This window comes from Bison bison, unplaced genomic scaffold (genome assembly GCF_000754665.1).
Source record: "Bison bison bison isolate TAMUID 2011002044 unplaced genomic scaffold, Bison_UMD1.0 scf7180017864468, whole genome shotgun sequence".
NCBI classification, from domain to species: domain Eukaryota; kingdom Metazoa; phylum Chordata; class Mammalia; order Artiodactyla; family Bovidae; genus Bison; species Bison bison.
In genome coordinates, this window is record NW_011495029.1 from 358,152 (window position 1) to 372,295 (window position 14,144).

At 51.6% G+C, this 14,144-nt stretch overlaps 1 protein-coding gene across 2 annotated transcripts in view; it reads right to left on the bottom strand.

The window, feature by feature from the left end:
* Positions 1 to 10,542: 10,542 nt before the first annotated feature.
* TXN2 (thioredoxin 2) overlaps positions 10,543 to 14,144 on the bottom strand; it is a 10,540-nt gene continuing 6,938 nt past the window's right edge. Inside the window, exons 4-5 of one of the 2 annotated variants that reach the window (XM_010860539.1) lie at positions 11,228 to 11,367; positions 10,543 to 11,160 (exon numbers count right to left, since the gene is read on the bottom strand). In XM_010860539.1, the coding sequence (XP_010858841.1) occupies positions 11,254 to 11,367 (114 nt within the window). In that variant the 3' untranslated portion in view covers positions 10,543 to 11,160; positions 11,228 to 11,253. Of the gene's footprint in view, positions 11,368 to 14,144 lie in introns of both variants that reach the window. The other variant, XM_010860538.1, reaches the window with a different exon arrangement.

The following is a 14,144-nucleotide window of genomic DNA, read 5'->3' on the forward strand; positions in this document are numbered from 1 at the left end:
AGCTGCAGCCCTGACGTTGGCCTGGCTATGGCTGGGTGGTCAGAGCTAAGGGCTGAATGAACACTACCCAGGTCCGCTAGGCAGCCAGTCCCTCACTTGCAGCCACCGTGAAGCCCCCCTCCTTCCCCCAGCCATGTAGTACTCAGCAATTCAAGCAAATGTGGGCATGGAAGGCAAAGCCTTTTGGAGGGGGAGATTGGACATGGAGAAGGCACCCCCCGGGGCACTAGTTCCTGCTCCCCTCCCCTCTTATAGAAATACTCTCTCCCCATCAACCTCCCTATCAACGTCAGTCAAGAGCAGCCTCAAAACAGGGAGTGTGGGTTGGTTGGGGGATTTCCCTGGTGGCGCAGTGGTTAAGACTCTGCACTTCCAATGCAGGGGCTTGGGTTGGATCCCTGCTCGGAGAACTAAGATCCCACATGCTGCAACTAAGAACCCAGCATAGTCAGATAAATAAATAAAACTTTTTTTGAAACACTGACAGTGAGAACCCAGAGCCAGCTCAGGACTCTCTTCTCTTGCTTGTTCACCCCAGGCAAGGCCCACACCCTCTCTGGTTTCTATCTCCCTCTCCTGGCCCAGCCTTGGTAGCTTCCTTCCTTTATTTCAGCATCACAGGTTTGATAGGGACAGAATGAAAGAACAAAGAGGGTGGTTAAATAGTTAATCCCACTAGAGAATTATAAATAGAAAAATATGACAGACCCCTGTAAGTTAATGATTACTCAAGAAAGCAGGTTTGCTTAACCACAAAATCAAGCAGGCTTGCTTAACAACAAAAGCATGCAACAGAAGCACAGGACATGCCCCAGAACAATAAAACTATGTGAAATGAGACCCACACCCTGCCCAGTGAGCTCAGGAAGTTAATGATTCCTAGGACATGCTCTCTACATGCATAAAAAACAACAATTTATGGATCTAGCTTGATCACACAGGGACCAAAAACTCCCCTGCTCAATCTGGAGGAGGAACTGATGATGGAAACATGATGTCTAGATTTTCTCCTCCGCCCCACTTTTTCTTTGATTATATAACTGTAGCCCACTAAGTTCTCTGGGTGTGGCATTTCTCACCTGCCCATTTGTAAATCTCACAAGCATCCTATTCTAATAACATCACTTCTTATTTACCACTTTTAAAGAACCTGCCTGCCAATGTGGGAGACATAAGAGACGTGGGTTTGATCCCTGAGTAGAGAAGATTCCCTGGAGGAGGAAATGGCAACCTACTCCAGTATTCTTGCCTAGAGAATTCCATGGACAGAGAAGCCTGGCGGGCTACAGTCCACAGGGATGCCGAGTCAGACACGACTGAAGTGACTTAGCATGCTTTTCTACCACTTTGTTCTCGCTGAATTCTCCTCCATGCTGACATAAAGGAGCTCTTTGTCCCCCTACGCCCGAAATGACACCAATAGGTTTTAGGTTCCCTGTGAGATGGAAATGATTAATGCAGGAAATAACATGAGAGTACTTAATACATCCATCTCAAAAGGGGGAGTACTCGAAAGGCCCAGGAACAGAGAGAGGTGCCCAAAGTCATAGGGGAAGTGGCAGAGGTGTTGAGGTTCAGCCAAGCCCCCTATGTGAGGAGAGAGCATGCATGCGTGCTAAGTCGCTTCAGTCATGTCTGACTCATGCAACCCTATGGACTATAGCCCACCAGGCTCTTCTGTCCATGGAATTCTCCAAGCAAGAATACTGGAATGGGTTGCCATGCCCTTCTCCAGGAGATTTTCCTGACCCAGGGATTGAACCGGCATATCTCATGTATCTTGCATTGGCAGGTGGGTTCTTTACCCCTGAAAGTGAAAGTTGCTCAGTCATGTCTGACTCTTTGCGACCCAGTGGACTATACAGTCCATGGAATTCTCCAGGCCTGAATACTGGAGTGGGTAGCCTTTCCCTTCTCCAAGGGATCTTCCCAATCCAAGGATCGAACCCAGGCCTCCCTCATTACAGGCAGATTCTTTACCAGCTGAGCCATAAGGTGTAATGAGGTCTGGGAGGTGGGATAAGGATGAGGACAAGACCAGGCATGAGGCGAGGCGTGGAACAAACCCCTGGTAGGTTACATGCTCCAGTCATTCCTTTGCTCATTCATCTTGGCAGAGTCCTCGTCTGTTCTTGGCCCCATGGAAGTCAGTTCAGGAAGAGCTGAGCTAGGAGCAGCTAGGAGCCTAGCTAGGAGCTAGGAGTGGCTTAAAGAGGGCTTTGATCTTCAGAACTGTTTTCTCAAAGCCTAGACCAGGATCTTCTGCATCTGAATTACGAGAGCTTTAAAAACGCACATCCCAGGTCCCATCCCAGACCCATGACCATCAGCAAATCTTTATAAAAATGGTTAAAAATAAATAAATAAAAAATGGTTAAGACTCTGTGATCCCAAAGCAGGGGGCAAGCGTTCGATCCCTAAGATCTTATATGCAGCACAGCTCAGCCAAAAAAAAAGAACAAACAACTTTGTTACTTTGGACTTGGGAAGTGTCAGAAATGCCAGAATTTGGGGGGCCTGGAGCTTTCTAAGACAAAAGTGGCAGGGACTACATGGTGGCTGAGGTGGGGCAGGTCTGATGGCATTCCTGCATCTCAGTCTCCCCTCCCCCAAAGTAGGTGGGTGGTGCAGGTGCTTGGCTTCAGCTCAAGTTTCAGGCCCGGAACACTTCTCTGAGGCGCTCAATCATCATAAAATACTCCCTTTGACCTGGGAGTCACATGTCTATAAAATCCTGAAGAAGAAATAAGCTCTGTGTCTGAACTTGTTCATTCCGGCCTTGTAATAATGGATAAAAAAAGTTAAGTAAAAAGTACCTAAATGTTGGACAGTGAGGGAAAAGTTAAGGGTATGATCCTAGCTGAGCCGACCCCCAGTCCAGGACATCCTGAAGGGTGGTCATGGGGATGCAGAGAGCCACTGCTGTGGGGTGGTGGGAAGACTAGAAGCAGGGAGACCGGGACCCTGGGGGGTCAGACTATCTGGTTCATATCCTGTCTCTGCCCCTTCCCAGCTGTGTGACTTGAGGCTTTCACTAAAGTGCTCTGAGCTTCGGTTTTCTCATCCATAAACTAGACGTCACAATAGGACCTACCTGCTAGGGTTATGTGTGTATTGAAGGAGTTAATATACAGAGTATCTAAACAAGCAGTGCCTGGAACCCCTGTGTTAGCCACTATTGTTACACTCCATAACAGGCTGTTATGGCCTAATCTGTGTCTCCTCAAATTCATCTGTTGAAGCCCTAATCCCCCAGCACCCCAGAATGTGGTAAAAATGTAGCATAGAAAAAAAAAAGAATGTCACTGTATTTGGAGATGTGGCCTTTACAGAGGTTGTTGTTCATTTGCTCAGTTGTGTTTAATTCTTTGTGACTGCATGGTCTGCAGCACGCCAGGCTTCCCTGTCCATCACCAACTCCCGGAGCTTGCTTAAATTCATGTCCATCGAGTCAGTGATGCCATCCAACTGTCAGGCGAGTGTATGCTCCTCGGTTCTGTCTCATCACAACAAAGATTTGGAGTGATGGACATTAAAGCCCTCAGCACATCACAGCTCTCAGCTCTCGAACAGACCGTGTTATAGCTCTTAGACAAATCAGTGTTACAGCTCTATGTTACAGCTCTATTTTATTTAGAAAATAGCAGGAAAATCCATCCTCGAGGCGTGAGGGCATGCTGACCCAAAGACGTGAAGACAAGGGAGTGGGGGAGCGCCCCAGCACGTGGGTTTCAGGGCGAGGAGAGAGAAAGAGCTCATGCATGGGGGTGTGAGAGAGAGAGAGAGACCCCGGCCCTTTGGCTCCTCTTTTTATATGTCTTTTCCTTCCCCTGGGCCTGCCCTATGTAAATTGGGCTATCCAGGAGTGTTGTTTGTTCTACCTGAGGTCCTCAGTCCGGTCCTCGGACCTATCTTTGTTCTATTTTCGGTGGCTTTTCCCTTCCTTATCTTTTAGCCACCATCATTCTGGACTCCTGTTTCCTATTTTAACTACCTAACACAACCATCTCATTCTCTGTCATCCCCTTCTCCTCCTGCCCTCAATCTTTCCTAGTATCAGGGTCTTTTCCAATGAGTCTGCTCTTCACTCCAGGTGGCCAAAAGGCAAAAAGAGATGCTGCTGCTGCTAAGTCGCTTCAGTCGTGTCCAACTCTGCGACCCCGTAGACGGCAGCCCACCAGGCTGTGCCATCCCTGGGATTCTCCAGGCGAGAACACTGGAATGGGTTGCCATTTCCTTCTCCGATGTGTGAAACTGAAGTTGCTCAGTCGTGTCTGACTCTTTGCAACCCCATGGACTGCAGCCTACCAAGCTCCTCCATCCATGGGATTTTCCAGGCAAGAGTACTGGAGTGGGTTGCCATTGCCTTCTCCGAAAAAGAGATAACAGAGGTAATTAAGTTAAAATGAACTTTATTCGATCATTTTTGATGATCATTTAAATGTTCCAATTTAATCATTTAAGAATGATCATTTAAATGACCCAATATGACTGGTAACCTCGTATGAATATAAAATTTGGGAGACTTCCCTGGTGGTCCAGTGCAATGCAAGGGCCGTGGTTTCAATCCCTGGTTTGAGGGACTGAGCTTACTTCAACAGCACAAATATTTTTTAATTTGGCTGCACTAGGTCTTTGCTGCTAGGCATGGCCTTGCTCTAGCTGTGGCACGTGGGGGCTTCTCTTCCTTGTGGCTTCTCATTGCGCTGGCTTCTCTCGTGGAGCGAGAAACAGGCACGCGGCTTCAGTAGTTGTGGTGCATGTGGGCATGGCTACTCCCAGGCGTGTGGGTTCTTCTTGGACCAGGGATCAAACCCGTGTCCCCTGCATTGGCAGGAATATTCTTTTTTTTTTTAACTCATTCATTTTTTAATCGAAGGATAATTGCTTTACAGAATTTTGTGGTTTTTTGTCAGGCTGCAACATGAATCAGCCATAGGTATACATATATCACCTCCCTTTTGAACTTCCCTCCATCTCCCTCCCCATTCCACCCCTCCAGGTTGACACAGAGCCCCCGTTTGGGTTTCCTGAGCCATACAGCAAATTATTTTACATATGGTTATGTACGTTTCCATGTTATTCTTTTCATACATCTCACCCTCTCCTCCCCTCTCCTCAGGCAGGAATATTCTTAATTACTGGACCACCAGGGAAGTCCTAGAAACTTTTTTCTTTCCAAAATGTGGAACACTTTACAAATTTGCATGTCTTGCTTGCACAGGGGCTCTGCTAATCCCTGTATCATTCCAGTTTTAGTATATGTGCTGCTGAAGTGAGCACCCTACACACTTTCAACACGGTGCTTACCACATAATGGCGCTGTGCTCCAACATTACATATATTATCTCATGTCAATCTCTCAACCATAAGGAAGTTATATACTATCTTCCCATTTCAGAGATGAGGAAAAATGAGGATTGACTAGTGAGGGGGATGGCTTTCACTGGAACCAGGTCTTTCTGACTCCGAGGGCCTATTCAAAGCCTAGCTCCATCCCCCTTGGTGGTGCCCCACTCAGCCTCTGGCATCCCCGCCTTCCTCCTGGGACAGAGAAGTCATGTTATTTTTCCATATTTTGCACATGCTGCTCCTTCTGCCTGAAATACTCTTCCCAGTACCTGCCTCTGACTCTTATCCAATTCTCCCAAACAAAGCCCCTCTATGTATTACCCAGCCCTGCAGACTTGCTCCTTATCAGGGCTTCCACTCTTTCTGTGCTTTATCATTATGATGGTATTTGTTACTTGTTGCTACTCTGGCATTTATACTTTACATTGTATCCATGTGCTTGCTGTAGGATTCTTGAGGGCCAAGGTTCTATCTTTCTCTGCTTTGACTCCTAATTCCTAGCATCAGGCAGCCCAGAGAGGCATCCAGATACACCAGCTGGCTGAGGTTAGGGGGTGAAGCCACTGTGTTGGGACTAGAGAGAATACTGCAGCTTCAGGAGTAGTTCCTAAGCAAAGGACTCCTCTGCCTCCTGCCTGGGGCCAGGGTTGTAAAGGCAGATGAAGGAGAGAGGCCCCAAATCCCCACTCTTGACATGAGAACAGGGATGCTGTGACTCCCCTGGGGATCGGAGAGCGGCCAAGGGGGAGGCTGAGGGGTTGGGGTCCGGCCCCCCACACTCTCATTTCATTCCCTCGTTCCTGGGCACACCACACATCTCTTTGGGCCTCAGTTTCCTCGTATGTGATACGGGAACAATGGTTGCTACCTCAGGTGGGTGTTGGGAGGGTTAGATGTGGGTGGTGCACCTGGCAACGTGGGACACAAAGGGATCCATGCCAAACTGCCTGCCGGCGGGTGGTTGAGGCAGGCAGCCGGCCAGAGACAGACAGCTACACGCCTGTGGTCAGCCAGGAAGCCGGCCAAAGGTGGGGACCCAACTAGCAGCTGTGTAGCAACGGCGTCCTGGCTCACACCCATTGGTGGCTGTGTGGATGGCTGGCTTAGAGGCTGAGCGAGAGGCTGGGTCAGAAGTGGCTCGGAGGCATGGAGACCAGGGGACCAGACTCAGGGTGAATTCCAGTGGGCATTCTCCAAGGGTGAGGTCACCACCAGGAAGGGGGTGGTGGCTGGGGTTAGAGCCAGGACACAGAGCCAAAGGTAAGGCCCACTGCCTGGCACAGTAACAGGCCCCTCCCATGGTGAGGTGCTGGGGTCCTTATTTCTATCTCGGGAAGCCTGGTGTTTCCTGTTTAACATGTAGCTTAGAGTTGGGGGAAGCTGGGGGAGGGGAAGAAGCAAAGCAAAGGACACTTCTTGAGCACCCGCAAGCAGGTCCAGCATGTTTAATCCACATTTCGTGGTGATTATTTTTAAGCCCAGTTTGAAGATGGTGCAATCAAGGCTCAGAATGGTGGAAAACTTCCCCCAAAGTGAAAGCGGTATAACTAATGGGTGAGAACCCAGAGACTTTGGAATCAAGCATATCTGAGTTCAGACCTGAGCTCCAACACCTGTTCATGCAGAGTTACTAAAGCTCCCTGAGCCTGTTTCCTCATCTGTGAAATGGCAATAATGATAGTCAGTACCTCACTGTGAGGGCTCAGTGAGATGACGCATGTGACATCTAGCCTTCAGGGAGGGCTAGCCACCATTGTCCCTATTTTACTGCTGTGACAACTGAGCCTGAGGCTGGTGAGGCCATGTGTGCCCCATTAGTGGAAGGCGAATTCAGGACCTGAACCCAGATCTGATTCTTTCTTCCCGACTTACACCATCGTGCAGTGGCTGGTGGCGGCTTCCAAAAAGCTGGGGAGGGAAGGCTCCCAGATTTCCGGCTGAGCCATGTAAGCCAGGCTGGGGACCGGGGTTTGGGGTCACGCCTGCACCCGGTGTTCCAGGCAGCAGAGAGGAACTGCGACAGCGTGCCTGGAAGCCCTGCTCATTCACGGCATCCTGCCCTCTGCTGATATTGTTCTCTGGACCCTTCCAACCCATGGCTTGCACATTAGGGTTTCCGGTAGCCTGGCCAAATTACCTTCACTTACCGGAGAAGCCCTCCCCAGGCGGCTGGGGCAGGGGCTCAGCTGCCCTTGGCCCTTCCCCCAGGCGGAGCGTGCTCAGGCAGGCACAGGGAAATCCCCAACAACATCACCTTGACCAGCAGGTTCTGACCCTGCAGACTGCCTTTCTCAGAGACACTGCCGACCTGCTTGCTCCCTGCTCCTGGAGCCCAGTGAAGAAAAGGCCGTGATTCATTTCTATTTTAGGGTTGGCCAAAGTCAAGGCACTTGGCTTCGGACCCCAACCATCACAAACACTCTGTAACCTGGGCAAGCCTTCCCCCTTGCTGTGCCCTTCTGAGGGTCTGGATGATACTCCAGGACTCCTCACACTCTGACATTGTAACACTTTTACACTTAGGGTGGATTTTCTAGCTCCAAGTCACCCTTTGAGGAACTGCTTAATTTTGTACTGCTTTGGGTAAAAATAAAGATTTTGCTTAAGACAAAAATAAACAATCTGCTTGCCAATGCAGGAGAAGTAGGTTTGATTCTTGGGTCAGGAAGATGCCTTGGAGGAGGAAATGGCAACCCACTCCAGTATTCTCACGTAGAGAATCCCATGGACAGAGGAGCCTGGTGGGTTACAGTCCACGGGTTGCAAACAGTTGGATACGATTTAGTGACTTAACAACAAACTGGGACTTCCCTGGTAGTCCAGTGGCTAAAACTCTGTGTGCCCAGTGAAGGGGGCCTCGGGTTTGATCCCTGGTCAGGGAACTAGATGCCACATGCCACAAGTAAAGATCCCATGTGCCACAACTAAAGTCAAGAAAATAAATATTAAAGAACAAACAAACAAACAAAAACAACAAACTTAAAGTGTAAGCTTCTTGAGGCTGTGGTCACTTTCCCTCCCATGTTTAGAAGGCACCCACCATAGTGACCACCCTTCATTCATCCAGGTGCTTCTAAGACCTGCTAAGGCTCTTTGGTGCTTAGCAATCCTGTTGGAAACAGGGTCTTGGCCTTTCCACTGATGTCACTTGGCACTCCGTCTCCTCATCTGTGTAATGGGAAGAAGTGGCTGGCAGGGGAGTGGTGGGGTCACAGCAGAGAACATAAGCTCTACAAACTCAAACTTCCATCTCCGCCTCCAGATCAACTGGGTAAAACTTGGTATTAGTAGAGGTGCAGAAGCCACATCCCAGGACGTCTCAGGGCTGAGAGGGTTTTGCAGGTGTCTGTGCTGCAGAGGGGTCAGGGGTGTCCCTGTGGCTGCCAGGCCCCGCAGCTGCATTCTCATAACCCCTCTTTCACGGGCCCAGGAACACAAGGCACCCAGAAGGCAACAACAGTGGGGCAGGGGATGCAGAGCCAGCAGCGTCCCAATGAGATCAGCACCGTGAAATTAGTCAGACGGGATCACCCTGAGATCTTGTGTGCACAGCCAGTGACTCACACCACCAACAGCCTCACAGGCAGAGATGCCAACCTGGGAGGCAGCTGCTCCAGCTCACCTCACCCCTCAGCACACCTTTTAAGGACAGGGAGCTCCAGGCAGCGCAGGGGCCCTGCCTCCGCCCTGAGGCCTTTGCCAGCCCAGCTCCACACCTACTCGGGTTGGGCAGAGGGGCCAGCCCCCTACCTGGGTTCAAATCTGCCGTTGTCACTTTTTAGATATGACCTTGGGCAAGTCAATTTCCCCAAACCGGTTCCTTCACTTGTAATATGGAAATACTTGCCTCACAAGAGAGGAATTAAATGAGGTCATGCACAGAGAAAGTGCTTGGCGAAGGGCACCTTTTAAGGAGTGGCAGTGGAGGCCAATGGCAAGGGAAGGGCTCAGGCTCAGGCATCAGGGTGCTCAGCTCCGAACTCGAGCCCCAGCCCTTACTTGCTGGGCATTTTTGAGTTACTCAGCTCTGCATCAGTGCCTCTTGTATAAAGATTGCTGACGCTACCAGCTTTGTCAGCCTCTTGTGGGGTTAGGATCACGTACTCCATTTTATAAGGTGAGGGGGGCACTGCAGGAGCAGAGCCAGCCCAGGTGTCTGGGGGCTGTGTCCTGGACAAGTTCCCAAGCTCCCTCCATGGGTCTGGTATGTGAATGGGAGCAGTGATGAGAATGCCTGACTTGTGGGGCTGCTGTGGGGGAGGTACTGAGAACAGTGCCTGGCACCCAAGAAGCATCCCTCAACACCGCCTGTTCTCATTCATCTTACACACAGCTCTTGGCCTTTCTCCACAAATGCCAGTTGCTGGTTTACTTCCTTTTTACATGCCTGTGACAGATTCCAGGCCGGCGGCCTTCCCAAGGCCACAGGCCTTGCTGCTGAGCTAGCCCTGCCCTCTGGTGCCCATCACAGACTTCTCAAGGCAGCCCTGGGGCTGACCGCTCAAAGACGCTGCAGTAAGTCAGGCAGTTCCAACAGGGACACTAAGAACACCGAGTGCACGCAGCACCCTAGGGCCAAGGGGAAGGACACCCTGCTGCCTGGTATCCATAGGGTGGGTCTCTCAGCTGGCAAGTGAGCCAAAGGGTGGCTTGGCCACAGGAGAAAAAGCGATGGGCTTTGCTGGCTGGAAACCTGGTTTGCCTGGCACCCTCCTCCATGGGCCAAGGGAAGCCTGGGAACAAGAATGGGCGGAGAGCCTGGTCTCAAAGCCTCTTGAGTTCCTGCCCACATACAGGAAGGACAGCCCGCCTCCTGATGGGCTGGGATGGGCATGGGGCCGGCCAGGTTTCCCAGAGTGTGTACACAGGAGTGAGCACCCGGTTAGCAGAGGTGGCCCCTGGGGATCAGTGACAAGAGCCCAGGCTTCAGAGGAACCACCTCTGGGCAGAAGCGTGGGCTCTGCACCCTGAGAGCCTCCATGTCCTCACCTGCATAATGGGGACCACAAACTCCCTTCTGCCTGACGTGTGTGTAAAGCCGTCCCCGAAAGAGTGGCCACCACTGACAACAGCAGTCACAGGAATGGCTGGTCAAGGGCAAGAGGGTGGTGGGGGTCGGAGGGGGAAAACAGCAGCAGCCTGGGAAGGGGTCACAAGTGCTCCCAGAGCCCAGACAGAGTGGAAGCTGGCGACAGTGCAAACCCTAGCTTTATTGGTCCGGTTTTTTCACAGTGAAGCCTCAGAGAACCAAAGGGCCAGCTAATGGTGAGGGAGTAGTGTCTTGAGCTTTCCAGAGTCAAGGGTCTATAGGATGCCCATAGCCCAACACATGTCCGCTGCCCTGGCGCCTGGGAGCAAAGAGGGAGGGATGTCTCTGGGGGGATGGGTGTGGGCCCAGGGCCTGTTCTTCACCACGGGAGGTGGAAGGGATCACATAAAGTTCTTTATTACAGACCTACAAAAAATGAGAGAATTACATGTATTACTCTCACTTGTCTGGGTTTCTTTTTTCCTTGTCTTTTCACAAAACAGCAGCAAGAAAGAAAAATGCAGGAGGCAGGTGAGCCAGGCCCCGGGATTCAGATCAGAAGGGAGCAGGGAGGCAGGACGAAGCTGCTACTGCAGGTTGGCCCTGGGCTCTGTCCCAGCATCCCGGGAGCAGAGCCTCAAGCCCGTTTTTCAGTAGCCCTGTTCCTCGGTGGCCACCCTGGAGGGCAGCAGGTCAGGAGCACTTGGGGGTCCTATGTTTGGAGGCCTGGTCTCCAAAGCACAGGCCCACAGGGGCCAGACAGAGGAAGGAGGCGGGAGGGGCCAGCACAGAAGGGTGGTGAGTTCTACTGGGGTCCCCCCGGGACCTCGGGGCCCCGGCAGGCAGGGGCAGTCAGGATGCTTCCCTGCTTGTCAGCCAATCAGTTTCTTCAGGAAAGCCTCTAGCTGGTCTTCATCCTTGATCCCCACAAACTTGTCCACCACATCCCCATTCTTCATAGCCAGTACGGTGGGCACAGCTGACACCTGGGTGGAGAGGACAAAGGAGGTCAAGTCACTCAGAAGTGAGCTCTTCTCCACATTAGCTCCAAGCTCTGGGGAGCGGGCTGCTGGCTCAGGCCTTGAAGTGACTGCCCAGAGCCACAGGCGGGGCCCCCTCCCTTTGCGCAGGGGGACTTCAGGGCCTGGAGGTCCACCCGCTGGAGCAGCTTTTCCACTGTAGGCTCCCAGCTGTACCCTTCCTCCACCAACCACATGACTGACTCACTGTCCCAGTGGTTTGGCTGGAATGACAGGAGAGATTAAAATAACCCATGCAGCTGCAGGCCCAGGCTGGGGGTGGGGAGGAGCTGAGGGGCAGCCTGGCACTCTTTAGCTGGGGGCCTTGGCCAGGTCACACCACCTTTGGAACCTTGGTGCCCTCTCCTGTGAAATGAGGATGAGTCTCGTTGGTGAAGCTTTAGGACAGAAATTAGAGGTTTGTATATAAGGCTGAGTGATCAGGAGCTCAGGCTCTGGGGCTGGTTGATCGAATCTTGACCCATTTGGGGCGAGCCACTCCATCACTCTGAGTCTCGTGCTTTCACCAGGAAATGGAGATACTACCGGGACTTCGATTAGCGGGTACGAGGGCTGAATGGGGTAATCTAGGCAAAATCTCAGCACAGTGCCCTGCCCTGAGCACACAGGGGAGCACCCCACAAATGAAGGCTACAGTGGGCACGTCACAAAAGTCGAACCTAGGGCCGCGAGCAAGCTCCTCTGGCTCCCTGTAATGATGGTTAACGGGGTCCAGAAATTCACTGACTCACACTGGGAGTGTGGGAGGTGGGGCTCAGCCTTGAGAGCTGATGTTTATTTATTAGAGGGCTGGACATTCCTGGCCTGTGAAGCGTTTTCTGAAGCTCCCCCAGGGGACCTGTATAGATAACATGGTACATAAATGAGGCCGAAGACCTGCTCTGGCATGGTGCATTTTCTGCTGCCTGGGCACCCCGCCTGGTATCTGTGGGCATTTGATGAAAAAAACCATATAAACAGAACAAGATAAACACAGACTTTTCTTACATACAAGTTAACTACAAAGTAACAACAGTGATTTCTAAAACATACCAGGTTTTCACATATTCCAAGTGTGGTCCTGCTGGTGAGTCACTTGGGAGGCCAGACTTAAGATTCAGAATGTTCTAACTGCGCACACGGCAGTTACACAACAGAAGTGCAGGCCCAACCAGTCACATCTCGGGTGCCCCACGCACTGACTGTGGCAGGCTGTGCATCCCTCTCCTAAGAGGCTTTGCATGACCTAGCCTTCAGGCCCCTTCAAGGACTGTCCTGAGGCTGCTGTGGGCAGCAACTGACACACTTCCCAGAGGCAGTGTGCAGACAGACCCACTGGTGGTGCTGGGCTGGCCACGTGTGCCCTGTCATGGTCCCACCACCGGCTCCTGTCCTTGTCACTCCTGCCCCTGGCATGGGTGACAGCAGGAAGCACAAGGATCCACCACGTGGCTGCTGGCTTCTGGGTCCAGAAGGCGCCCTCAGGATGCAGTCCCTGGAGGTGCCCCAGAGCCTGCACATGGTCTCTTACGCCCTCTAGTGGTCTGTGGAGGCAGTGGCCTCACACCTGGCAACTCTCCACTGAGCCCCAGAGGCTCAGGCACTAACTGCTCCACTTAACTTGCTGGACCTCACCTATCCTGTGCTTCTTTAACTAAGATGAAACTGTATCTCAATGTCTGAGGAGAGGTCTGATTGTTTTTACAGGTCTTCCCTCTAAGCAGGACCCTATGCTCACTGAGGTGGCTTGGAGTAGACTGTTTTCCTCCTGAATTCTAGATGATCCCCTGTATAATAATTGCATTAGTGTAAACTCATGTACATGGTTACACATGCAGACAGTGCTGTAGCTGGGTGTACAGCAGACATGCTGCGGCTGCATTTTCATGACAACCAAGGTCTAGTCATTACTTATCAAGGGAGTTCTTTGAGGTCTGAGCCTAGACACACAGACAGACACACACAGAGCCAAGCTCCTGCCAGAGCAGGATCTCCCAGGACACTGCAGGGATACCTGAGCTATGACTGGACTCTCCTCATTCCCGAGGAGGAGGAGGTGGCTTTGCTGACCCTGAGTTCGGCTCACAAATCTGGAGGGGCTGGTGCTTGTAAAGACTGCCTTAAATGGAAGTGCACAGGGCCTTGGCACATTCTTCTGGAATGGTGATGTGAGTTTCAGGGGATTGTGGTAGAGCAAGAATTCAACTTCCCTCTCCATTCTGGCGCCACTGAGGCAGGCGAGGGGCCAGAGAAGGAATGAAAGGATGCACTAAAATGTGCTGCCTTCCTCCTGCCCAGGAAGCCACGTGGAGGTGGCCCAGGCTTGGCTAAAGACCCCAGGAACCCAGGAGAGGTAACGCCTGTGTGTGTCTCCACCCCGCCCACACTGCCACTGTGCTTGGCGCCCTGCCTTGTCCTCTCCTGTCTCAGCCCAGTTTCCTCTATTTGTGAACTGCTAAGGACCTCCTGGCGGAGAAGGCAATGGCACCCTACTCCAGTACTCTTGCCTGGAAAATCCCATGGACGGAGGAGCCTGATAGGCTGCAGTCCATGGGGTCGCACAGGGTCGGACACAACTGAAGCGACTTAGCAGCAGCAGCAGCAGCAAGGACCTCCTGCAGACAGCCGCAGCACTTGCAATTGTTAAGTTGCTAAGTTACTATGTATTACTTCAGAAGTACTATGTATTACTTCAGTAATGCATAGTACTTCTGAAGTAATACATAGTAACTTAGCAACTTAAC